Here is a 24953-nt window from a genome sequence, read left to right as displayed (position 1 = left end):
AGGGCGATTGGCATTTAAACACTTTTTGACACTTAAAAAAAGATAAGATACTTGAAATTTAATTTTAATTTTTGATTTTTTTTATTTGTATGAAATTTTGTCCATTGATTCCTTATGTCCAAATAAGCCATTTTGCATCATAAGTTTCTCCATACAAATTTGGGGCTGTCCATGAAAAGTTCTATGGGACCATCCATAAACTACGTGGGCACCTTAGAGGAGGGAGGATCAGCGATTGTCCAGGCTCCATTCAAAAAAGATTGGTTTTGTATGGGATTTAACCACAAGGGGAGGGGGGAGCGTGTCTGAGATTTTAAAAAAGTGTCCACGTGGTTTATGGATGGTCCCATGAAAACATTCTTAAATCTGTAACTCGAGCAGGGATTTTCTGATCGATTTGATGTCTGCGGCAAAGTTGTACTGCCCCTGTTCGCATAAATGTCCCTTATGTATTTTCATCACTTTTGAGTTATTGTTAAAATTTCGTGTGCTTTTTCAGGAAAAAAAACAGTTGTTTGAGCTAGAAATCTCGAGAAAAACTAGTTTTTTCGTGAAAACTAAACTGCTTTAGCCTTTTTATTTTTTTATATTCACTGATACTTCCATTTTTTAGTGTAGGACTCTGAGATTTCGATCATTAGATTTGTTTTTTGTATTTTTTAATCCGGCTGAAACTTTTTTGGTGCCTTCAGTATGCTCAAAGAAGCCATTTTGCATCATTAGTTTGTCCATATAATTTTCCATACAAATTTGGCAGTCGTCCATGCAAAAATGATATTTGAAAGTTCAAAAATCTGTATCTTTGGAAGAAATTTTTTTGATCGATTTGGTGTCTTCGGCAAAGTTGTTGGTATGGATGAGGACTACACTGCAAAAAAATGGTACATTGTAAAAAAAATTGGTGATTTTTAATGTAACTTTTTGTCACTAAAACTTGATTTGCAAAAAAATGCCATTTTATTTTTTTTTATTTTTTGATATGTTTTAGGGGACATAAAATTCCAACTTTTCAGAAATTTTTAGGTTGTGCTAAAAATCTTTGACCGAGTTATGATTTTTTGAATCAATTCTAATTTAAAAAAATCGAAATATTGAAATATCGAAAATTTTCCTGTTTTTAAACCTTTGTATGGCAATATCTCTGCAACTAAGGGTCCTTTCAACAAAGTTCAAAAAAGCAAAATATAGAGAATTTTCTCAGCTTTTCAAAAATATTATTTTCAAAAGTGGGCAAACATGTGCACTAATTTAAAAAAAAATGAGAAACTGCTACTATTGTCAAAAAAGTAACCTAAAAATGGTTTTAACTTGAAAACGGTGCACTTAATCAAAATTTCACATAAGTACTTTTTGATTGCAAATTCGATTTTACATCGAAAAATTAAGTTTAAAATGTTTTGCGACCAATATTTCGATTTTTTGAAAAAATCAGTATTGATTCAAAAAATCATAACACGGTCAAAGATTTTTTGCCCATTCTGGAAATTTCTGAAAAGTTTGCATTTGATGTTCTCTAAAACATATCAAAAAATTAAAAATAGTGTTTTTTTGCAAATCAAGTTTTAGTGACAAAAAGTGATATTAAAAATCACTAAAAAAATTAACCGTGTATCATTTTTTTCCAGTGTAGTCCATATCCATTCCTACAACTTTGCCGATGACACCAAATCGATCAAAAATTCCTTCCAAAGATACAGATTTTTGAATTTTCCTAAATCATTTTTGTATGGACAGCTGCCAAATTTGTATGGAAAATTATATGGACAAACTAATGATGCAAAATGGCTTCTTTGGACATACTGAAGGCACCAAAAAAATTTCAGCCGGATTAAAAAAAATACAAAAATTAAAATTAAAGAAAAAAGACCGATGTCGTAGAGAAACACAGAAACTCGATTTTAACAAACTTTACCCCCTTCGCTTTTTAATATGTGTTTGTACAAAAAAAAGTGACAACTTCTTAACTATATAGTGTATGACGGATGCTTTGTTTATGACTAAGTTAAATATCAATCATATATTTTTTGGAAAATTAGTGTTTTTGGAAAATATCGAAAAATCACTTTTTTCTAAAAATCATTTTTAAATACCAATTTTTATTCTAAATCAAAAAGTACTTGTGTAAAATATTGTAGAAGTGCACCGTTTTTGAGTTATAGGTGTTTTTTTTTATTTCAGCAGCTAATGGTCCGATTTTCAATGTTAAAACATGAAACATTTGTGAAATTTTCCGATCTTTTCGAAAAAAATATTTTGAAAATGTTAAAATCAAGACTGCCATTTTAAATGGGCGTAATATTCAATGTTTGGCCCATTTAAAATGTTAGACTTGATTTAAAAAATTTCAAAATATTTTTTTCGAAAAGATCGGAAAATTTCACGAATGTTTCATGTTTTAACATTGAAAATCGGACAATTAGTTGCTGAGATATCGACATTAGAAAAGGGTGGGTTGTTTGGGTAGGACTTAGAAAACTTCAAATTCCATGTTTCTTTTTCTTTAAGCCGCTGTATCTCAGCAACCAGTGGTCCAATCTGCAATGTCTCTTGGGCAATTTTATAGCAAATTCTAAACCTTTAAAAAAATTTTTTTTAGAAATGGTCACTCTTGGTCACTATTTTTAAAAATCGAATACTGCAAATATATTGCTAAAATCAAACTTTCGGTGGCTATATCTTGAAAACAGAGCCCTTTATCAAAAAATGTGTAAATTACTTGTCAAATTTGTTTTTGCATAAAATTTCGATTTTTTCCAAAAATCACTATTTTTTCAAAAAAAACATAACTCGGTGGCAGATTTTTTGACCATGTTTCTCTATAGCTCAAAAGTTGCGGGTTTTTGTCCCCTAAAACATATCAAAAAATCTCTAAAATCAAAAAATACGTATTTTGGGAAATTGAGTTTTTGTGAAAAAAAAGTTGATTAAAAAATCTGCAATTTTTTTTTCAGTGTACCTATTTTTTTCTCAATAGTCCTCAACAATACCTACAACTTTGCCGAAGACACCAAATTGATCAGAAAATTCAGTCAAAAGTTACAGCTGTTTGAATATTCACGAACCATTTTTGTATGGACAGCTGCCAAAATTGTATGGAGATTTGTATGGGTGAATCAATGACACAAAATAGCTTCTTTGGTCATAGGGAAGATCCCCACAAAGTGTGAGCCAAATAAAAAAATACAAAAAATAAAAATGGTCGAAATCGGCCGATTTCGTAGAGAGTTTCTCACATCGCACTTTTTTGAACAGCCCCCAAATTTATATGGAGACTTGCATGAAGAAACTTATTATGTTAAATGGCTTATTTGTAAAATGTTTTATACAAGACAAAAATACAAAAAATATAATCAGGTTTGTTTTACAAAATTCTAGACCAAAGGAATTAACGCATAGAAACTAAAGGTTGCTATCTCTAAATTGAACCTAAACGAAACTTAAACTTTCAATTTGGTTATCTGAAATCAAGATCAAGTTGGAACACAGATTCGGATTATAAAAGTTACACAACCTACTTTGTATTACGACCAGTTAATTTTCATCTATTGAGATTTAAAATTAAAATTTGAGATGTTTTGGCATTTTGCGAATTATTGTCATAAATCATTATTTCATTTTCCTGCAAAATCCACAAAAGTTTGAACAAAACACTTTGAAAGATCATGCGTTTCCTCAGAATATCTCTTTCTCTACTAATTATATGGAGACGCATGGTTTTTTAGATAAGCTTGCTTCGATTCTTCCGCCAGTAACTAAAAAATGTCTTTCATTGTTTTATTCTTGCAGGCAGTGGACTGATAGACGAAACCGAGTTCCTCCAGTGGGTTGCCCGCATCCAGGCCCTCAAGGAAGCAGCAGAGAGCAGCACGAGCAGCAGCAGCAGTAGTAGCACCAGCACGACCCAGGCCGCCGACGATGACCTCACCCAGGACCTGGTGGCGGCCTTCCGGTGAGACCATAACCCTAATTTCAGTCAATTTTTCGAATCTAATTGTCTCAAATTCTCACATTAGGGTATTTGACCGCGACGGCAACGGGTACATCACGCGCGACGAGCTCAAATCGGCCATGGACATGATCGGCGAGAACGTGACAGAGTACCAGCTGAACGAGATGCTGGAGCTGGCCGACGCCGACAAGGACGGCAGAATCAACTACGAAGGTGAGTGCGGCGCCCCTCTTGCGGGTTGGTGGGTGCCGGGTTTGCTGAAGCTGCTTTTTGGGTTCGGTTTGAGGCTTGAAAAGTAAATTGCTCAAACATTGCATCTGCATAAAAGATCATCGAGTGCATTTACATTTAATGTTTGCTGCAATTTTGTACAACTAGTGTGTCTGAATTGTTGTTCATACAGTGATTGTTTTAGTTTTAGAATATTTCGATCATAATGCATTTGTGTCTATACAAGTAAATTTTGGTTTTGTGACATCGTGATTCATTTTGGTGAAGAACTATCTAATTCTTTGTTAAGATATGAATCATTCATTCCGTAATTGTCACCTGGTCGTAAATAATTGCATTGTAAAATGATATATATTTAGTGACGCATTGATTTAAAAAAAAACAAATTATTATTTTTTCGGTAAAAATCGGAAAAATAGTTTTCAAGACACATCGTCTAAAAAAATTAAATCTGGAGGTTGTATAACTTTAAGATATTCGAAAAGATAAAATTTTCCAAGGATGTAAGATTGTTTAATTTATTTTTGTTATGAAAATTAAAAAAAAATTCCAAAGTAAATATAAGGGTTCTCATGATCTCACTTCTATATTATATTTTTTTCATAATTTAAGTTTGAATTATTTAATTGAACTCTTGCCGTCAATTAAAAAAAAATCAAACATACAGTCTGAATAATTACAGTTTTGAGATCATTTAAAAATATTTTACGTATTAAAATCATATTTGTTTTTACTTTTTTTTGTAATTGTCTTTTGAAAAAATCTAAGTTTTTACAGAATGTTTTCCAACAAAAAGCATTTTTTGCTCTACCAGTCCTGATTTAGTTTAAGTTGGAGCAATTTCTATGCTTTCAAATCAGATTTTTTAAAATAAAGTGGAATTTTCATTAATTTGAAAATTTAATTTAAATAAAGCATTATTTGCAAATTTATTATTATCAATAATTATTCATATAAAAATTGATCTTTTGCATATCTATGAAATGTGAGAAAATGAGGATTGATCAATTTTACACAAAATAATGAAATTAGACCGTAGATCGTTCCAATAACTTAGGTCAGTAAAGCTGCGTAGTCACTCTCACTCAATCGTTTGAAAATAAATTGTGTACAGTTTTATCTACTTCCAATTTTTCTGCGGACTTTTACAAATAATGAATCTCACTTTCATTAATCATTCAACCAGAAATACCTAACAAATATTCCTATTCCGCCAAGCAGCCTAGTCATTTGTACAAAGAGTATCCCCAAGTCATTATAATTCAACCAATCAACCCAAGCGGAAGCATCCAACTTGTTGACCGGTAGAACCGCCGCCGCCGGTAGCGTTTGTAGGTGTGCGCGTGGTTGTCGCTGTGTATGTGGGTCCTGGTTTCTTTGCCCCCCTCCATCCCCCACCCCACATAAAGTCCAGTCCTGATCGCATCACGTTTCAACGCTAATCCTTGCGGCTAAGTGGCTCACAGCTCGGGGCTCCAACGACCGTCAGCATAGAAATGGCACTCCGAAGGGATGGAATGGAATAGATAGCTTCCTCTCGTGGCGAATGTACAGAATTAGTAGTAGAAGAGCGTGGCTGAGCGCAGTGAACATACATCATCCTAACCTCAATCCCACCCACCCCTTTGTGCAGCATCCTCGTGCTGACACCTCAAGCCATGGCGCTGTGGTGACCGGGAGTTCATCGATTAGACAAGGTGTTGCAAAACGAGTTGAAAATTTGAAAATATTGTTTCGATGGGCGAAAAAAAAACATAGGGAAATTTCGAAAAGTCAAATCCTTAAATTGCGATTCTTATAAATTCATCAATAAATAAATTTTAATAAAAAGTCAAAATTATCCATATCCACTTGGAACAGAAAAAATAGCAAAAAAATGGTTTATCATGAAAATAATATTTTTTAAAAGCTGAGAAAATTCTTTATATTTTGCTATTTTGAACTTTGTTGATACGACCTCCCGCCCGTGTGGAACAATCGGATCGCGCACTGGACTCACAATCCAGAGGTTGCTGGTACGAATCCCGCGGCGGGCGCTCTAAAATTCTAAGTGTAAATATTTATATCCGGTGCCGTCGCTCCGTGCCGTACTCAAACACTTAGGAGCCCAGGGCGGCGAAGTCCTTGTAGTTAAAAGGAAGACACTAGTGGTTGGTACTAGCAATGGTGGCCGACAGCTATAAAGTCAACTTCGTTTTCTGATACGACCTTTAGTTGCTGAGATATTGCCATGCAAAGATTTAAAAATAGGAAAATTGTTTTTTTTTTCTAAGTCTCACCCAAACAACCCACCATTTCTAATGTGGAAATCTCAGCAACTAATGGTCCAATTTTCAATGTCAAAATATGAAACGTGAAATTTTCCGATCTTATCGAAAACAATACTTTTATTTTTTTTAAATCAAGACTAACATTTCAACAGGACGTAATATTGAATGTTTGGCCTTTTTGAAATGTTTGTATGGCAATATCTCGGCAACTAAAGGTCGTATCAACAAAGTTCAAAAAAGCAAAATATAGAGAAACTGTTCAGTTTTCAGCTTTTCAAAAATATTTTTTTTCAAAAGTGGGCAAACATGGGCACTAATTTAAAAACATTAATAACTGCGACTATTTTAAAAAAAAGTTTTTTTTTTCAGTGTAGTCCATATCCATACTTAAAACTTTGCCGAAGACACCAAATCCATTAAAAAATTCCTTCAAAAGATACAGATTTTTGAATTTTCCCATATCATTTTTGTATGGGCAGCTGTCAAATTTGTATGGAAAATTATATGGACAAACTAATGATGCAAAATGGCTTCTTTGGGCATACCGAAGGCACCAAAAAAGTGTCAGCCGGATTGAAAAATACAAAAAAAAATCGAATTACCGAAATCTGAGAGAACTGCTCAATTAACAGATTTGGATAGTCAGGATGGTCCATAAACCACGTAGACATTTTAGGGGGGGATTCAGCGATTCTCCTATGGTCCACGACGAGAAAAGGAGGGGGGGGGGTTTGAGATTTCGAAAAAAAATATCTACGTGGTTTATGGATGTTCCCTTTCAGTAAAATTAAGCAGAATTTAGCCACTGAAGAGAGCTAACTTTGACATGAACTAATTTACAGATATTTCGGAAAATTGCACAATTTTAGAGCCGTAGCAACACAATTGATTTAATGCAATAATTTGCAGTAAATACGTAGTACCGATATCCATGTTGGGTAATTCTCCGCCAACTCACACAGCAGTTGCCCCGACCCCTCTTCGATTTGCGTGAAACTTTGTCCTAAGGGGTAACTTTTGTCCCTGATCACGAATCCGAGGTCCGTTTTTTGATATCTCGTGACGGAGGGGCGGTACGACCCCTTCCATTTTTGAACATGCGAAAAAAGATGTGTTTTTCAATAATTTGCAGCCTGAAAAGGTGATGAGATAGAAATTCGGTGTCAAAAAGACTTTTATGTAAAATTAGACGAATTCCGAAAAAACGTGTTTTTCATCAAAAAAAACACTAAAAAAGTTTTAAAAATTGTCCCATTTTCCGTTACTCGACTGTAAAAAATTTTGGAACATGTCATTTTATTGGAAATTTAATGTTCTTTTCGAATCTACATTGACCCAGAAGGGTCATTTTTTCATTTAGAGCAACATTTTTCATTTTAAAATTTCGTGTTTTTTCTAACTTTGCAAGGTTATTTTTTAGAGTGTAACAATGTAGTACAAAGTTGTAGAGCAGACAATTACAAAAATTTTGATATAGAGCAATTCCAGCTCAAATCAGGAATTTTTCTGGTACTTTTGTACCCGATCCTCTCCGATTTCAATAAAATTTGTAGACATGTTATCCTAGGCCTATATAAGCCATTTTTGTGTATATGGAGCCAATAGTACTCGAAAACAACATTTGAGAAGGGCGTAAGGTATTTAAATATTTTTGTATTTTGTGATTTAAAAAATAACTGTATCTCGAAGCCGTTGCATCGTACCAAAAAGTGGTCAAAGACAAACTTGTAGGAAATTGGACGGGCTTTCTGAAAAAAATACACTGAAACAAAAATACACGCCACATCTATGAGATTTTTTGATTTTTAAGTCTAAAACTTAAATTTAAAGGTGATGTCACGATTTTTTTTCGTTCAAATTTTTTGAGGAAATAGCCTAAAATGTTACCAAAAGACTGACGAAAAATGCAGGATGGTATGTCTCTCCTAAAAAAAATACAAAAATCATTTACTAAAACAGTTTTTTTGAAAAGTGGTCTAAACGTCAAAATGTTTAAAAACCGGCAGTGGGAATCGATTCTCCAGACAATTTTACATAAAAGTCTCCATATTGACCATTGTCCTATGTCCAATCCTTGGGAAGATACAGCGGTTTTAAAAATAAAAATGTTGAAAAAACGAGTTTTTTTGTGGTTTTTGGCAATTTCTATATGACAGACTTGGTTTTTCAGTCTCGTAAATATTTTTACCGGAAAGCTCGTCCAATTTCCCATAAGTTTGTCTTTGACAGCCAAAAACCACAAAATAACCCATTTTTTCCACATTTTTATTTTTAAAACCGCTGTATCTTTACAAGGATTGGGCATAGGACAATGGTCAATATGGAGACTTTTATGTAAAATTGTCTGGAGAATCGATTGCCACTACCGGGTTTTAAAAATTTTGACGTTTAGACCACTTTTCAAAAAAACTGTTTTAGTAAATGATTTTTGTATTTTTTTAGGAGAGACATACCATCCTGCATTTTTCGTCAGTCTTTTGGTAACATTTTAGGCTATTCCCTCAAAAATTTTGAACGAAAAAAAATCGTGACATCACCTTTAAATTTAAGTTTTAAACTTAAAAATCAAAAAATCTCATGGATGTGGCGTGTATTTTTGTTTCAGTGTATTTTTTTTCAGAAAGCCCGCCCAATTTCCTACAAGTTTGTCTTTGACCACTTTTTGATACGATGCAACGGCTTCGAGATACAGTTATTTTTTAAATCACAAAATACAAAAATATTTAAATACCTTACGCCCTTCTCAAATGTTGTTTTCGAGTACTATTGGCTCCATATACACAAAAATGGCTTATATAGGCCTAGGATAACATGTCTACAAAGTTTCATTGAAATCGGAGAGGGTCGGGTACAAAAGTACCAGAAAAATTCCTGATTTGAGCTGGAATTGCTCTATATAGACATAAGGGGTTTGCTTATAAACATCACGAGTTATCGCGATTTTACGAAAAAAAGTTTTGAAAAAGTTGGTCGTCATCGATCATGGCCGTTCATGGTCAACGGCGCCAGACACGGACGACGAAACAAAAAGAAACGCAAAAAGTAACTTTTTCAAAACTTTTTTTCGTAAAATCGCGATAACTCGTGATGTTTTTAAGCAAACCCCTTATCAATCAAATTTTTTGTAATTTTCTGCTCTACAACTTTGTAGAACATTGTTACACTCTAAAAAATAACCCTGCAAAGTTAGAAAAAACACGAAATTTTAAAATGAAAAATGTTGTTCTAAATGAAAAACTGGCCCTTCTGAGTCAATGTAGATTCGAAAAGAACATTAAATTTCCCATAAAATGACATGTTCCAATATTTTTTACAGTCGAGTAACGGAAAATGGGACAATTTTTAAAACTTTTTTAGTGTTTTTTTCGATGAAAAATACGTTTTTTCGGAATTCTGAGTACGCCATCAAATCGGGCGTCTAATTTTACATAAAAGTCCCTTTGACACCGAATTTCTATCTCATCACCGTTTCAGGCTGCAAATTATTGAAAAACACCTTTTTTTTCGCATGTTCAAAAATGGAAGGGGTCGTACCGCCCTTCCGTCACGAGATATCAAAAAACGGACCTCGGATTCGTGATCAGGGACAAAAGTTACCCCTTAGGACAAAGTTTCACGCAAATCGAAGAGGGGTCGGGGCAACTTTTCCCAATTTCGTGTGAGTTGGTAGAGAATTACCCTGTTATCTTTTTCAAAAAGTTCAAACAAATTTCCCAAAACTTGTGTAAAACTAGTGTATTTAACTTTTATTAATATTTTTAATGTCTGAAATTTGGAAATTAAAACTTGTTCAATATTTCACAACCACCAGATTACATTGTACAACTTTGAGTCCCTCGGAATATTTGTACAGCTTATCAGAATGAACGTTTTTGTTTTGTTTCAATTCTATCAAAAGTTATAAGCAAATATCGTTACCTTGTATAGTTTTTTTTTTTTCTTAAAAAAAACAATGTCCGACCTACATTTTTTTCCAAATTTAACTTCTTTTACTCGTAACTGTCAGATCATCAATTATTTGGACTCGTTGGAGAAGCATTCATTCAACACAATCAACGATCGCACGATCCGGATACATAATACAAAATCGTTTAGAAAATGTGTTTGGCTTGGGATGCTCGAATTTTCAACGAAATATTTTTGTAAAGATATTTTTTGTTATTTTATTATTATTTAGATAGCCGAAAAAATGCAACAATATTGTTAAATATTGAATTTCAATGTCAAAATAAATACTATAAATCTGTTTCCAAAAATAACGTTCAGGATACTTATTAAATTCAAAAAGCTTTTTTTTGTAAACTCTTTTTTGCAAACTTTCCAATCATGCCGAACGAATATAAAACGAAAACTAGAAATTCATCACAAGTTTTAAATTAGTAATTATATTCAACTTATTTAGAATATTATCACAAGTCATACTCAGAAATAATAGTAATATTTGAAGTTATATTTGATTTCAAATCATAAAACTTTATTCACAAAAAATAGTGTTCATAAAACAGATCTGAACTCCTGCTGCTCGATACCGCTAGCTGATAGAGGTCTCCAACACGTGGCTCATTTGCTGTATTTTTTCTGTGTACAGTTCACACGCATGTTAGGCTCTGTGTGTTTCGCCCAAGGAACGCTGGTTTATGTCATGTGAGTGTGTGCGTGTCCCCCCAACCCTATCCCTTCGACTAAACCCCGTGTCACCACCCAAACTCCCGGCAATGCATTTGGCTCATGTAAAATACGCGCAGAAATTCGCATTGAAAATTTAAAAAAAAAATCCATTCTAAAAAACCCCTCTCCCTTCTCTTTTACTATCTCTCTTGTTTTATCCCACAGACTTCCAGAACTTTTTCCTAAACAATATCGACACGTTAGTGCAACCCGTTGGGCGGAAATAGAGGAGTGTGGAACCAGGACTACCACCCCCTCTCCTCGCAAAAATCACACAAACAACCCCTTTGTATCCTTTATCCCCCCACCTTCCCCCTCTCCCCTTAGATCCCTGGGAATGGAAGCTGGTTTCCGTCCCACAAGATTGAGCTCCCAAATTGTGTATGATATTTAATTAGCAAAACAAAAGAAAACAGTGAGTGCAAGTGCAAGTCTAATAGTATCTAGTGTTAGAACCAAACGTCGAAACCCGACTACTTACTTCTGGAAAGCGAAAGAAAAAACAACATAAAATAGTGCTGAAGAATCAGTTCCAAATCCTGCTCTGGATAGATAGGTTTGTTCTGCAACGGTTGAGCTGTTGGTTTAGGAATTAAAAATATAGTTAAAGAATGATTCTGCAGCAGAAACTGCGTCGTCTAAAACAGGGTGATTAGTGAGAGTGACCACGCGTCATTGCTACGTCTTGAGTTATAAATATAGTATGCAATAAACGATTGTTTTTACAGGAAATTTCGTTTCATTTTTTTCTTTTCTTGTTTCGTATTTCAGGTTGTATGTTATGATTTGTTTGATTCTATTTTTTTTTTCAAAGCAAATAAAACCTTTTATGAAATTTCTAAACTTTAATTTTCACATAGGGAGCGTTCTTTTATTACGTAACACAGTCGTCGACCACTCCTTCCATAACAACGTTACAGATTTTAAGTGTTATCCTAAATTTATGTTGCCTATTTTTTAAATTTTTCTTTTTCATGATACGGTTAGAAGTAAATGTACATTGTACATAAATTTTTGAACGTTTTTTTCACACATAATTAATTTTTTAATGATCTTGAACTTCAAAAATAATTCATTAGTGCTTCCTGCTAATAAAAATGAACACAATTGAAAAAAAATTAATTTAAGCGAGTTGATAAATTTTATGGTTGAATATCGACTTTTGAATATCACAATCATCGGAACCATTTGCGTGGTACCATGGAATCGGTTCCGGAGTGGCCACAAATACCCTGAACTAACCCAATATAGTCAGTTTACCTATGTACGACAAACGACGTTTCGTTACATTGGCTCAAATGTCGATTGAATGACAAAAGCTTTAAAAAAAACATGCTTGACGGATGTTCCGCGTTGCCGAAACCAGTGGCCACTTTGGACAAATTACCTCACGGGGAACTCATAGTCACAGTCAATGCCCGTAAAATGCAACTGGAAGTAACCCGCTAGATGTTACCGTTTGAAAGATACAGGCCCTCAAAGTTGGGAATTAACGCGTTAATCAACGTGCTCCGTTCACGTTCACGTTAATTTTAACGATTAACGGACGCGTTAACGTTATTTAACGTTTAACAGTACTAATCATCTGGATTATTCGGCGGAACACCGAATTAAATTTTAACTTGCTGGTGTAATGTCACACGTCGAAAAATGACCTGTCAGTTTTCATAGATGACCAATGTATGTAAACAAAGCGAAATCAATTATTTAAAGTGATGCAAACAACTAAATTCACAAAAAATCTTCAAATGATCGATATTCTCAAAAAAATATATTTATTTTATTTAATATAGGCCGTTACAAAAATGTTTTGAATTTTATGTCCCTCGACTCTGGCCAAAGTTGAAGGGGGGAGGACAAAAAAAAATTAAAAAAAATTATTTAAACTGCAAGCCAAACTTTGAAAAATATTTGCAACGGCCTTACTGTTCTCAGACCGAGCCACGTAGCCTAGTGGTAATGTTTCCGCCTCGTAAGCGGTAGATCGGGGTTCAAATCCCGGCTCGGACCAATACAACTGGTGATCTTTTCCCTTCTGGAATCGATTGCTTAGTAAAGGGAAGGTAGTGTATCGTCACAAACTGGACCTTATCACGACACCTTAGGGAGGCGACCTATGAGCAATTCTCTACGAAATCGGTATTTTTTCTTCAATTTTAATTTTTGTTTTTTTTTCGGGTGAAACTTTTTTGGTGCCTTCGGTATGCCCAAAGAAGCCATTTTGCATCATTTGTTTGTCCATATAATTTTCCATACAAATTTGGCAGCTGTCCATACAAAAATTATATGTGAAAATTCAAAACTCTGTATCTTTTGAAGGAATTTTTTGATCGATTTGGTGTCTTCGGCAAAGTTGTAGGTATGGATACGGACTACACTGGAAAAAAATGATACACGGTAAAAAAAATTTTGGTGAATTTTTAATTAACTTTTTATCACTAAAACTTGATTTGCAAAAAAACACTATTTTAGATTTTTTTCATTTTTTGATATGTTTTAGAGGACATAAAATGCCAACTTTTCAGAAATTTCCAGGCTGTGCAAAAAATCTTTGAACGAGTTATGAATTTTTGAATCAGTATTGATTTTTTCAAAAAATCGAAATGTCGGTCTCAAAAATTTTTCAACTTCATTTTTTGATGCAAAATCAAATCTATATATATATATATATAAAATTTCGACGGTTTTGTTCGAACGCGAATCAGTTCAATACGGAGCTTCGGATCGAGTTGCTTTTTGCTGCGTTGGGTTCGTATAAGCCCAAGGAAGGTTCTTACGCTAGCTAATTGACACTTTGGCCACTCTGGAACCGATTCCGGAGCATCGGCAAATTGTATGGAGAAAGTTACGTAAAATCATATTTCGATCACATGAGGCTGAATAAGCAAAAAATCAAAAAAAAACGTCAACAAACGAAAAAAGGCAAAACGAAGTTTGTCGGGTAAGGCTTGTTATACAGCAATTCCATTTCAAAAGAGCCTAAACCGAAAAAAAAGTTCTCCGATCGGGCTCAAATTTTTTCTGGGGGTTCCTTGGCCAAAATAATTAGACCCGTATTTTTTTGTTTGGCCATTAGGGTGACCTACATCGCGCTAGGGTGGTTCGAAAAATGACAATTTTCGTCATTTTTCGCAAAAACCTCTTTTTTCAAAAAATCATATCTCAGCGCCATTTCATCCGATTTCAGCTGTCTTAGACGCAAAAGAAAGATGATGAGTTTGGCTATTTGGGAAAAATAGTAAGAAGTTTCAAAAATCTAGCTTAACATTTAAAAAAGTCGCATGAAAACTTAAAATGGCGTTTTGACCGTGTCTGGACCAAAGAGCCTATGTCTGAAAATATTTTTATCGGATTCCTCGGAAAATTTCACATAACATATCAAAAAATTGGCGATGTCGAACCGTACGTTTCGGAGATATGATTTTTTGAAAATAAAAACTGGGTTTTTCGACGCGCCACGCGCAAAAATTGGAAAATGACGAAATTGGCAAAAAATCAACTTTTTCCACTAAAACTGCGATAACTTTAAAATTTCAGCGATGACCTATAGATGTTTGGGTACCAAAATTTTCGTATTTGAAAGACGCAACTTTTGGTACCATAACATCTATAGGTCATCGCTGAAATTTTAAAGTTATCGCAGTTTTAGTGGAAAAAGTTGATTTTTTGCCGATTTCGTCATTTTCCCGTTTTTGCGCGTGGCTCGTCGAAAAACCCAGTTTTTATTTTCAAAAAATCATATCTCCGAAACGTACGGTTCGACATCGCCAATTTTTTGATATGTTATGTGAAATTTTCCGAGGAATCTGATAAAAATATTTTCAGACATAGGCTCTTTGGTCCAGACACGGTCAAAACGCCATTTTAAGTTTTCATGCGACTTTTTTAAATGTTAAGCTAGATTTTTGAAACTTCTTACTATTTTTCCCAAATAGCCAAACTCATCATCTTTCTTTTGCGTCTAAGACAGCTGAAATCGGATGAAATGGCGCTGAGATATGATTTTTTGAAAAAAGAGGTTTTTGCGAAAAATGACGAAAATTGTCATTTTTCGAACCACCCTAGCGCGATGTAGGTCACCCTAATGGCCAAACAAAAAAATACGGGTCTAATTATTTTGGCCAAGGAACCCCCAGAAAAAATTTGAGCCCGATCGGAGAACTTTTTTTTCGGTTTAGGCTCTTTTGAAATGGAATTGCTGTATATATATAAATAAACTGCACCGTTTTCAAGTTAAATCCATATTTAGGTGACCTTTTTGAAAATAGTCGCAGTTTTTCATTTTTTAAAATTAGTGCACATGTTTGCTCACTCTTGAAAAAAATATTTTTGAAAAGCTGAGAAAATTCTCTATATTTTGCTTTTTTGAACTTTGTTGATACGACCCTTAGTTGCTGAGATATTGCAATGCAAAGGTTTAAAAACAGGAAAATTGATGTTTTCTAAGTCTTACCCAAACAACCCACAATTTTTTAATGTCAATATCTCAGCAACTAATGGTCCGATTTTCAATGTTAAAATATGAAACATTCGTGAAATTTTCCAATCTTTTCGAAAAAAATATTTTCAGAATTTTTAAACCAAGACTAACAATTTAAAAGGGCGTAATATTGAATGTTTGGCCCTTTTTAAATGTTAGTCTAGACTTGAAAATTCTGAAAATATTTTTTTCGAAAAGATTGGAAAATTTCACGAATGTTTCATATTTTAACATTGAAAATCGGACCATTAGTTGCTGAGATATCGACATTAAAAAATTGTGGGTTGTTTGGGTAAGACTTAGAAAACATCAATTTTCCTGTTTTTAAACCTTTGCATTGCAATATCTCAGCAACTAAGGGTCCTATCATAAAAGTTCAAAATAGCAAAATATAGAGAATTTTCTCAGCTTTTCAAAAATATTTTTTTAAAGGTGGGCAAACATGTGCACTAATTTTAAAAAATGAAAAACTGCGACTATTTTCAAAAAAGTCACCTAAATATGGATTTAACTTGAAAACGGTGCAGTTTATCAAAATTTCACTAAAGTACTTTTTGATTGCAAATTTGATTTTACATCGAAAAATGAAGTTGAAAAATTATTGAGACCGACATTTCGATTTTTTGAAAAAATCAGTATTGATTCAAAAATTCATAACTCGCTCAAAGATTTTTTGCACAACCTGGAAATTTCTGAAAAGTTGGCATTTTATGTCCTCTAAAACATATCAAAAAATAAAAAAAAATCAAAAATAGTGTTTTTTTGCAAATCAAGTTTTAGTGATAAAAAGTAAAATAAAAAATCACCGAATTTTTTTTACCGTGTATCATTTTTTTCCAGTGTAGTCCGTATCCATACCTACAACTTTGCCGAAGACACCAAATCGATCAAAAAATTCCTTCAAAAGATACAGATTTTTGAATTTTCACATATCATTTTTGTATGGACAGCTGCCAAGTTTGTATGGAAAATTATATGGACAAACTAATGATGCAAAATGGCTTCTTTGGGCATACCGAAGGCACCAAAAAAGTTTCAGCCGGATTAAAAAATACAAAAAAAAACGAATGACCGAAATCTGAGGGAACTGCTCCTATGGAATGTTAACATTAACTTCAACATGTTAACATTAAGTTGAGAATAAAATTGCCACTGAATCCGCTTTGTAAATGCCGGCCCCGATACTCTTCAAGGGTGTTCCCCTCAGGAACTGGGAAAGATTTACTTTACTTACTGTACTCATTGAAGTAATCAGTTCCAGTTCTTCTGCAAATTTCAAGTCAAGGTTGCAAAAATAAGGTACCTCTTCCCGCAAAGATCAAAATTGAGTTTATTTTTCACGTTTTTGTTTACCATGACCAAATTGTATGAAAATTTAATTGTTATCATTAAATGTCTCAAACAATGTTTTTCAAGAAGAATGTCTACGCTCCATATAAACAATATTTGATTTTTATGGAAATTGTCCACGAACAGTTTTAGATGCCTAATCAAATTTACAAGCGAAAATGTTTCTATACTTTTTTGAAAAAGTGCACAGTTTCCAAGTTATAGGCAATTTTCAGGCGAAATTTTTAAATATATTAACTTTGTTGCAATTTTGTTTCTCAGGGCTCAAAAGAAATCATGGGCAATTGAAGACGTAATGCACCATGTGTCTCCATCAGAGTGTAAACAAGCCACCGTGGTTGTGGAGACACATCGTGCTTTCCGTTTGGTTGATGTGCTCCAACCCAAAGTTCAAAAAATCGTTTTTCTAAATCGTCTTAAGTTGCGTTAAGTCGTGTTGAAAATTTAATTCTGCCAAGCCATAAAAGAAAAAGCAATAATGGGTCAAGTATCTTAACAAATCTTCACACCCTCAAACTTTTTCACTAATTTAAATCCTTTTCTTTTCCAGAATTCGCCCGACTGCTGCTGTAAGAACCGGAGACACTTCCGGGCAGCTTAGCTTCCACCATCCCTCCCTTTTCCAATGACGAATGAGCGCGTGCGAGGAGCGACCGATCGAAATGTGTTGTGCTGCGTGTGAGCGGAGACTATTGGACCCCCCTCCAAGTACCAGAGTTTTTAGAAGAGTCCGAAGCGATGAGATTATGTAGGGAATTTCTGAGATTTGGCGACAGTCGTCGCTGGCTTTCGGTGAAGAACTGTGTTTTTTGCTTAGGATTTTTTGTTTTTGTTTTGTTTTCTAGATCGACTAAGGATGGGAATATTTTATAAAAGATGAAGAAGAAAACTTGCTGAAAGACGATAGCTGCGGCCAGGGGAAAACTTAAGCAAGAGTTAAGAGTAAGTTTAAGCAAAACAAGGAAGAAGAAAAAACAACAAAAATAATTAAAAACATGGTGTCTAGTTATCAATGTGCATATTGTTATTTAAACTTTGGATAAAGTTTAGACTTAAGGGTACAGTTTTTAGCTTAGTGACGTTGATTATTTTTTATTCGCCTTTTGTTCGTTTGATTGTTGTTGTTACTAGTATGAGTCGAAGAACGGTGAGCAGTTAGATGCATAATGAAATAATATCCCCTCTCTTTAAAAAGAAATTATCATGTTAAACTCCAGACTACCTAGAATTAATCACATGTATAATAAAAATAAAATAAACACGAGCGTGGAACATTCATGGAAGATATATTTTCAAAAAAAAATGGTTTGAGGTTATGTTTTTAAACCGTCCTTAACGGAACCAACCTGTACAAATCTTGTTATTTTTTCCTCTTATAATACCGACTTTGATCAAGCAGATCCGTGGTACTAACACATGCGTTTCTGGTTGTGAAATTTTGTGTTTTACTAACAGCTCAGACACACAAACACACACACACCAAATGATTAAGAGTTTTCTAGTTAGGTTTTGGTTTTCTCTACGATTACATTTTTAACAAACAAAGAAAAAACCAAACGAAGCAAATGTGGGAAAAGCATATACGTTTACTGCTACTAAAGAAATAAAGAGACAACAAAAATCTTGCAAAACATGAATATTGGAACCTCTAATATGTAAGACGAAACCAAACAACACACGAAACACACACGTTCACCAATCAACCGGGCACCCGGCAGGTTTTATTATATGCAAAATTTCCCAACCAAACAAAAAAATATCTGGAAAATAAACACAAGCACGAAACGCACAGCAAGTGTTAAACTGTATGAAAGTTTTGAAAATTACTTCTTACAAGTTGTTTTTTGAATGTTTTCAGAGCGATCAATCTTTTAAAAAAATCTTCACTATTAAAAAATAAAAATTAGATGATTTGTTTTCATTTTTTCGACTCCCCCAGCAAACGTCAAACCAGCAGAAACTGCTATATTTCGCGTCTTTTCCGGAAGAGATCCGGAAACAGATCCGGCAGCATGTTTCTATCGATTGTTTGCTGGGGGTTTCTAAAAGTTTGTTTATGTTACTGCTTGCAAAAGACAATACGGATCAGAGAAATTAGCAGATCCTTCAGACGTCAAAAAAGTAACACGTGAGCTGTCAAATGACGTCACGGCATAGAACCTAATTAGGTTTTACACCGTGACGTCATTTGACAGTTCGTGTGCACTGTTTACATGGTCTTCGTCGATTGTCGACGAATTTCCCCGAACAAAATCGACGACCGCATCGAACTGTGCTAAGTCCATGTAAACAGTGCACTCCTTTCTAACCTCCAAATCGAGTCGGCGTAAAACCTAATTGCTTGTAAAGCGAAAACGAAGGTTATCTGAAATGCTTCTCCGAATTGCCCTTTATTGGTGTATTCACAAATTAGAAAACCAAATTTTCCAAATTTCATTCTAAACTGCTTTTTTTCAAAACAAAAATCCTACGTATTCTATCCAGTCTGGTATCCCGAGCAGACGGAAATAACTTGGGAATAACATTTATTGATATTTGAAAATACTAGGCCAATAGCATTTTATGTTATTTACAACAAGATTTGTTATTCGTCGCAATGAAATTTTTGTTATTGGATTGTTATTGTAATAACAAACAAATAATTCTTTTAGTTATTCTTCGAACAAATCTTTGTTATTATTTTTTGTTATTTTAACAACTAATCCGATCATCCTAATAACAGTTTGGGGTATTCTTCCACAACAAAAAATAGTATTCCAAAGTTGAATTGGCTTTCAGCCAATATCAGACCAATAACAAATTTGTTATGATAACATAAACTGTTACTAAACTCTTATGCAAAAATGGATTTTTCAAGAAGATTCCATAACACTTTTTGTTAATTTAACAGTATTTGTTATTGAAATGGCATGAATTTTGTTATTTATTACCGTCTGCCAGGGATGTTAAACAACCCTGTCTTTTTGTATGGATCGTGGACTTTAGGGTGGTTCAAAGTAGCTCAATATTCCTTCCATTACAGGGCATAATTCGCGTCTGGCTCGGCAGTCAGAATCCCTTCAAAGAGTAAAAATCCGCACTGGGAATCGTTAGTTCAATTCTCGTACCGAGATGTTTAAATTTTATAAAAAATCCCAACGGTATAAAGAGCAGCTCAAGCCTAATTGCCTGGATATAGGGCACATTCGTCAAACACCTTAAAATATTTAAAAAAGATAGCGCTGAAAACACTCAAAAGACTGCACTATTTTCATTTCCACCCTTCTGACGCATCGCAGCAATACTTAAACATAACCTCACAGATAGTTGCAAGAACTCAAAATGCCGTTTACTAGCTTCCACTAGCTCTCTCCCCTTGTAGAATCCCGACCCAATCATTGCAAAAGAGAAGAGAAACAATTTAAAACACACGCGCACACAATTTTCTAGCAAACCTTGTTTTTCACGTTGAGTTCACCCCTGCGCCAATCGCACCTTCACTTTTGTACACCTTGATTGCTTTTGCTGAATCAACCTGTCAAAATGCAGGGGTGGACTCAGCATTGAAAAATATGGAGTTGCAGATTCATTGGTGTTTTGTCAAACTGATTAATGAGAAATCAAAAGCAGATACACACACCCACATAAACACACAAGTACATGAGGAAAATAATGCCATGGCAAATCACGCGATATCACCAATACTATACAAACAAAAACATAAAATATAATGTTACGTAGTTGTTGTTGGTTAAAACAAGCAAAACAGTAAAATGCGAATAGCAAACAAAGAGAAATACTAATCGTTAGATTGAGCATATATTTTTCAGCAGTTGAACGCTTTTTATACACGCGCGTTGTTGCCCACTCGTATAGAAAACAACCAGAAAAACAAAAACAAACAAGAAAGGCTAGGCCTATAGGTCCTGGTGAAACCAGGGTTGGACAGGCTCAAGAAATTTAAAGATACGGTCGAATTGGGTTTCAAACAATAAATAACAAAGAAAAACTTATTAAATTGACTGATTTTTACACGTATAACAGGACAAACACGCTAGAAAACTGAGACATTTGTATCGCCCTTGCAGGCGTGGTAGGGTAAACAAAAACCAAAATTGTCGCTGACATATTTTTAGAAGGATTGTTCAAACACGAATTTTGAGGAGTTTCAACTCACAAAGCAAGCTAGCAAATAAGCATTACACGGCTAGAAAATCTTCTGAAATAAAAATGAAATAAAACACGTCCACGTTTTTGCGGATTTTTAACAAGAAATAACGCCATCCGGACTTAAACTGTCCCAACCACGTGCTTGCTATTTCCCAAGGTATGACACAAATGCCGCACCGCTAAAGCTAACCCTGACATTGCACAATTTGTACTTTCGACTAAAAGTCCCCCAAAAATAAACTGAAATATGCTGAAATATGCTCCAAACAATCAATCCTTCAAACATTTTCACAATCCTCAGCCAAATCCGACTTACAAAACTCCACTCTTGTTTGTCCGACACTGAACCCAAGCGTAGACTCGCGAATGAATGAACGCAAAAGACATCCGAAAGCATGTATTTTTCAAAAACCCTCCCCCCTTTTTCATGTAGATTCCAACGTGAATTACGTTTTCCGCTTCTATTGAGTGTCTATCCGCAATGCACGGAACAAACGCAAGTAGAAGCAGAACTAAGCTAATGAACTAATATCCTAATCCTTAGAAAGAACAACAAAAAGGCACACATACACACTTTGAAACAAATCGATACCGCGGAAACTTGTAATCAAAATGTAGAAACACAAAATCGCTAAACTTTGAGTTCAACTCTAAACCATGCTTTACTAGCAAGAGAAATCGTTTTAGGTACCCTTATAATTAAAACGTATACTTTTGTTCTTCCGTGAACCCGTTGTCCATTTAAAAGATCTAGTAAACAGATAAGGCAATAAATCCAACCCTGCATTTGACAGCAACCTCACCTTCAGTGTTACTAACCTTGTTCTTTGATCCAACGTAAACATTGCTGAAAAGGTAAGCTTCAAATCAAACGCAGGGGTGGAATCATCTGCTTTAACATCCCAAACAACAACAACAAAAACACCAATAGAATGAGATTCGAAATCTTCCTGGTTTTGCACTCCCCCACCAGAAACTTTGCAAAATCTTGAAGCAATGTCAAAGTAAAAGAAATTCAATCACTGAAAGTCAGAATCCGTTGAAAGTGGAAACATAACAAAACATTAAAATTGAAAGCAGCAATGACGCGATGAATTGAAACAAACCAGCAAAAACAACAACAAAAACTAGAAAAGAAGAAATAATATCGTGGCCTTTTTATTAGTCAAAATTGAAGAGGCAGGAAACAAACAAGAAAAGTCAAAACAAGCACAGGAGCGAAAAGCTAGGCGGAAGCAAACAACAAAAACAAACAAAAGAAAGCTAAAAACAAAATAAAAATACTGTTACGTTTTATTAGCGCAGCGTTTTCGCCGAATAAGTTAGAGGAATTTCGTTTTTTTTCGAATATTTTTTGATACACAATTTGATAACACGGTTTGACAAGGTGGCAAAACTATCGCGACGAAGTAGATTCGAATGATTATTGTCATTTCTCTAGATTATCGCTTATTTTCTTACAAAATACGCGAAAAAGTCAGCAAAGAAAAAAAATCAAATGTGTGAGTCACACAAACATCACACAGAAGATACAAAAGAAGCAAAAAAAAAACACTTAACAACAATTTATGAAGATAACACTCACCCCTTTGTGTGTGTGTGGGAAAACAATAGTTACAACTTAAACTTGTAGTGAAAGCAAGACATCATTCAGAAATCAAAGAGAACAAAACTACACAAGGAAGACTACATAAGTCACACGCGGTTTAGTAACAAAAGCATCAACTGCATCGCCAGTCACGGTGCATGGAACAGAAGAGAAAAAAAAACTTTAGCAGATAACCTCTGCAACGCAGCAGCATCCACATTGTTTTTTTGGTAAACGCAAAAAAAAAGTGAAATAAAAAACATAGCTATAATGAGAAATAAACAATGTTATTTTAAAATTAAACATCTCGAGCTCATTTTAACCGAAAATTTATTGTTTGATTCTCTCTTTGGTTTGAACTCGGGAAGGGAAGTCGACGTTTTCCGGCTGGGGAGTGAAGCGCCTGAAACTCGGCCTGAAAGTATAGTTCCCGATCACTTCGTCCTCCCAGATGTTGCAAACTCGCCGTCAAAGTTCATCCGGAAGAAGCTGCGCCGTCCTGAGATGAGCGTTTGTGGGTGGGAGTTGCTGAAAGAGTTTGAAAGTAAATGAAATTGGCTAGACACTGAACACATTCTCAATACTCACCGGTGACTTCTTCGGTATTCCAGGTAAATGTTCTTGATCAGGTTCGTCGGATCTCGCTCCAACCTCTGGAAGTAATCCGATTACGACAGTTCCAGGACCTGCAGTTTTCGTACAGACGGTCCTTCCAGAACTGGTGCAAACTGTTCTTCCGGATGTTTAGGTAATACTCATTAAACATGCCCCGTAACGAGAAATGGACTGCTGACCCTCAGGACATCCCACACTGACCCGTCATCACTTCCGGCACATAATGCTGCTGATGGTCATACACCGCCGGCACCGAGAGCAACATCCACACTGACCACTTCCGATTATGCCGCTTCTCGTCGTTTTCCTCTTCTGTCGGATCCTTCTCCTCACCGTTAAAATTAACTGGTACTTGTTCAAAAAGCGGATGCAAATCTGCTTCAACTTCAATCTCGTCTACCCACCCCGGGAATACAACCGGTGCAAATCCACATCCCGACCTCCGATCTTCGGCAACCACATAAACGGCGTCCTACAAAAACAAACAAAATCAATCACAAACGCCACCAAACACCCAAGCTTCCTTCTTACCCATTCCGGTCGTGAAACAGCTGCAGGTCCTGCAGGAAGCTGGCCTTATCCTTTTGAAAACCAACTTTCCCCTAAATCCCCAAACTTGTTCCGCACTCGCACCATCCTCCTTCGAAGGTTTCCGCGTCCAAGTCGTGGTTTATGTCCTGGCTGTGGCCGCGCTCGGCATTGATTGCCGTCGTGAACCACCACTCACTAACCACCGAAATCACCTGCACCTAAACGTTTGTTTACATTTTGGACTTAGGCGTGGACGGTTACACGAGAACGACAAAATGAAAGAAATTATACAGTCGAATTAAAAGTTAAAACTTTTAATTCAGTAAGCAATGAGATTTTCAAAAACTGTAGCAGTAAAAGTTTTCATTTTCAAAACAAGAAAAAAACTTTTAAAGTAGCAAATTTTGACCACCTTTTCATTCAAGAGTAACTTACTTTTGTCATTACAGTAATATTTTTTTGTGTGTGGAGACTTTTATGTAAAACTGTCTGGAAAATCGATTCCCGCGTTCGCTTATTGAAAATTTTGACGTTTATCGAGGTTTTTAAGCGAAGATGGCGTTCGAATGGTGAACGCCCGAAATGTCAAAATCACGCAGTGGTACCAACATTACGGAAAAAGTGTGCCATGGCATGACAGCCACTTTTTTCTTTCTAATGTTGGTGCTACTGCGCGATTTTGACATTTCGGGCGTTCACCATTCGAACGCCATCTTCGCTTAAAAAACTGGATAGCACTTTTCAAAAAAACAGTTTAGTGAATGATTTTTGTATTTTTTTAGGAGAGTTGCTCCATCCTACATTTTTCATGATTTTTTTTTGTAACATCTTAAGCTATTTTCTCAAAAATTTTGAACGAAAGAAAATCGTGGGCTCACCTTCAAATTTGACGTTTAAACTTAAAAATCAAAAAATCTCATGGATGTGGCGGGTTTTTTTTTCTTTCAGTGTATTTTTTCAGAAAGCTCGTCTAATTTCCTACAAGTTTGTCATTGACCACTTTTTGATACGATGCAATGGCTTCGAGATACAGCAATATTTAAATTACGAAATACAAAAATATTTAAAACATTTACGCCCTTCTCAAACGTTCGTTCGTTTGAGGGCTATGTTCTAAGTTCT

General features: G+C 34.9%; 1 protein-coding gene and 1 long non-coding RNA gene across 9 annotated transcripts in view; one reads left to right on the top strand and one right to left on the bottom strand.

Annotated features, from left to right (window-relative positions):
• Positions 1 to 17823, top strand: part of LOC120424784 (calcium-binding protein E63-1) — a 173856-nt gene extending 156033 nt beyond the window's left edge. For 7 of the 8 annotated variants that reach the window (XM_039588987.2, XM_039588990.2, XM_039588988.2 and 4 more), the window contains 3 exons: positions 3787 to 3949; positions 4014 to 4162; positions 11284 to 11374. In XM_039588987.2, coding sequence (XP_039444921.1) covers positions 3787 to 3949; positions 4014 to 4162; positions 11284 to 11345 — 374 coding nt within the window. In that variant the 3' untranslated portion in view covers positions 11346 to 11374. Of the gene's footprint in view, positions 1 to 3786; positions 3950 to 4013; positions 4163 to 11283; positions 11375 to 17498 lie in introns of those variants that run through there. The other variant, XM_039588986.2, reaches the window with a different exon arrangement.
• A 1230-nt stretch (positions 17824 to 19053) lies between these two features.
• Positions 19054 to 22984, bottom strand: LOC120424785 (uncharacterized). The gene is made up of 2 exons (XR_005606431.2): positions 19282 to 22984; positions 19054 to 19108 (listed from the first exon to the last, which is right to left on the bottom strand). It is a non-coding gene; the product is annotated as an uncharacterized LOC120424785 (long non-coding RNA).
• Positions 22985 to 24953: the final 1969 nt, after the last annotated feature.

The sequence above is a fragment of the Culex pipiens genome, chromosome 3 (assembly GCF_016801865.2).
Source record: "Culex pipiens pallens isolate TS chromosome 3, TS_CPP_V2, whole genome shotgun sequence".
Lineage (NCBI taxonomy): Eukaryota > Metazoa > Arthropoda > Insecta > Diptera > Culicidae > Culex > Culex pipiens.
This window is presented reverse-complemented; position numbering and strand designations above follow the sequence as displayed.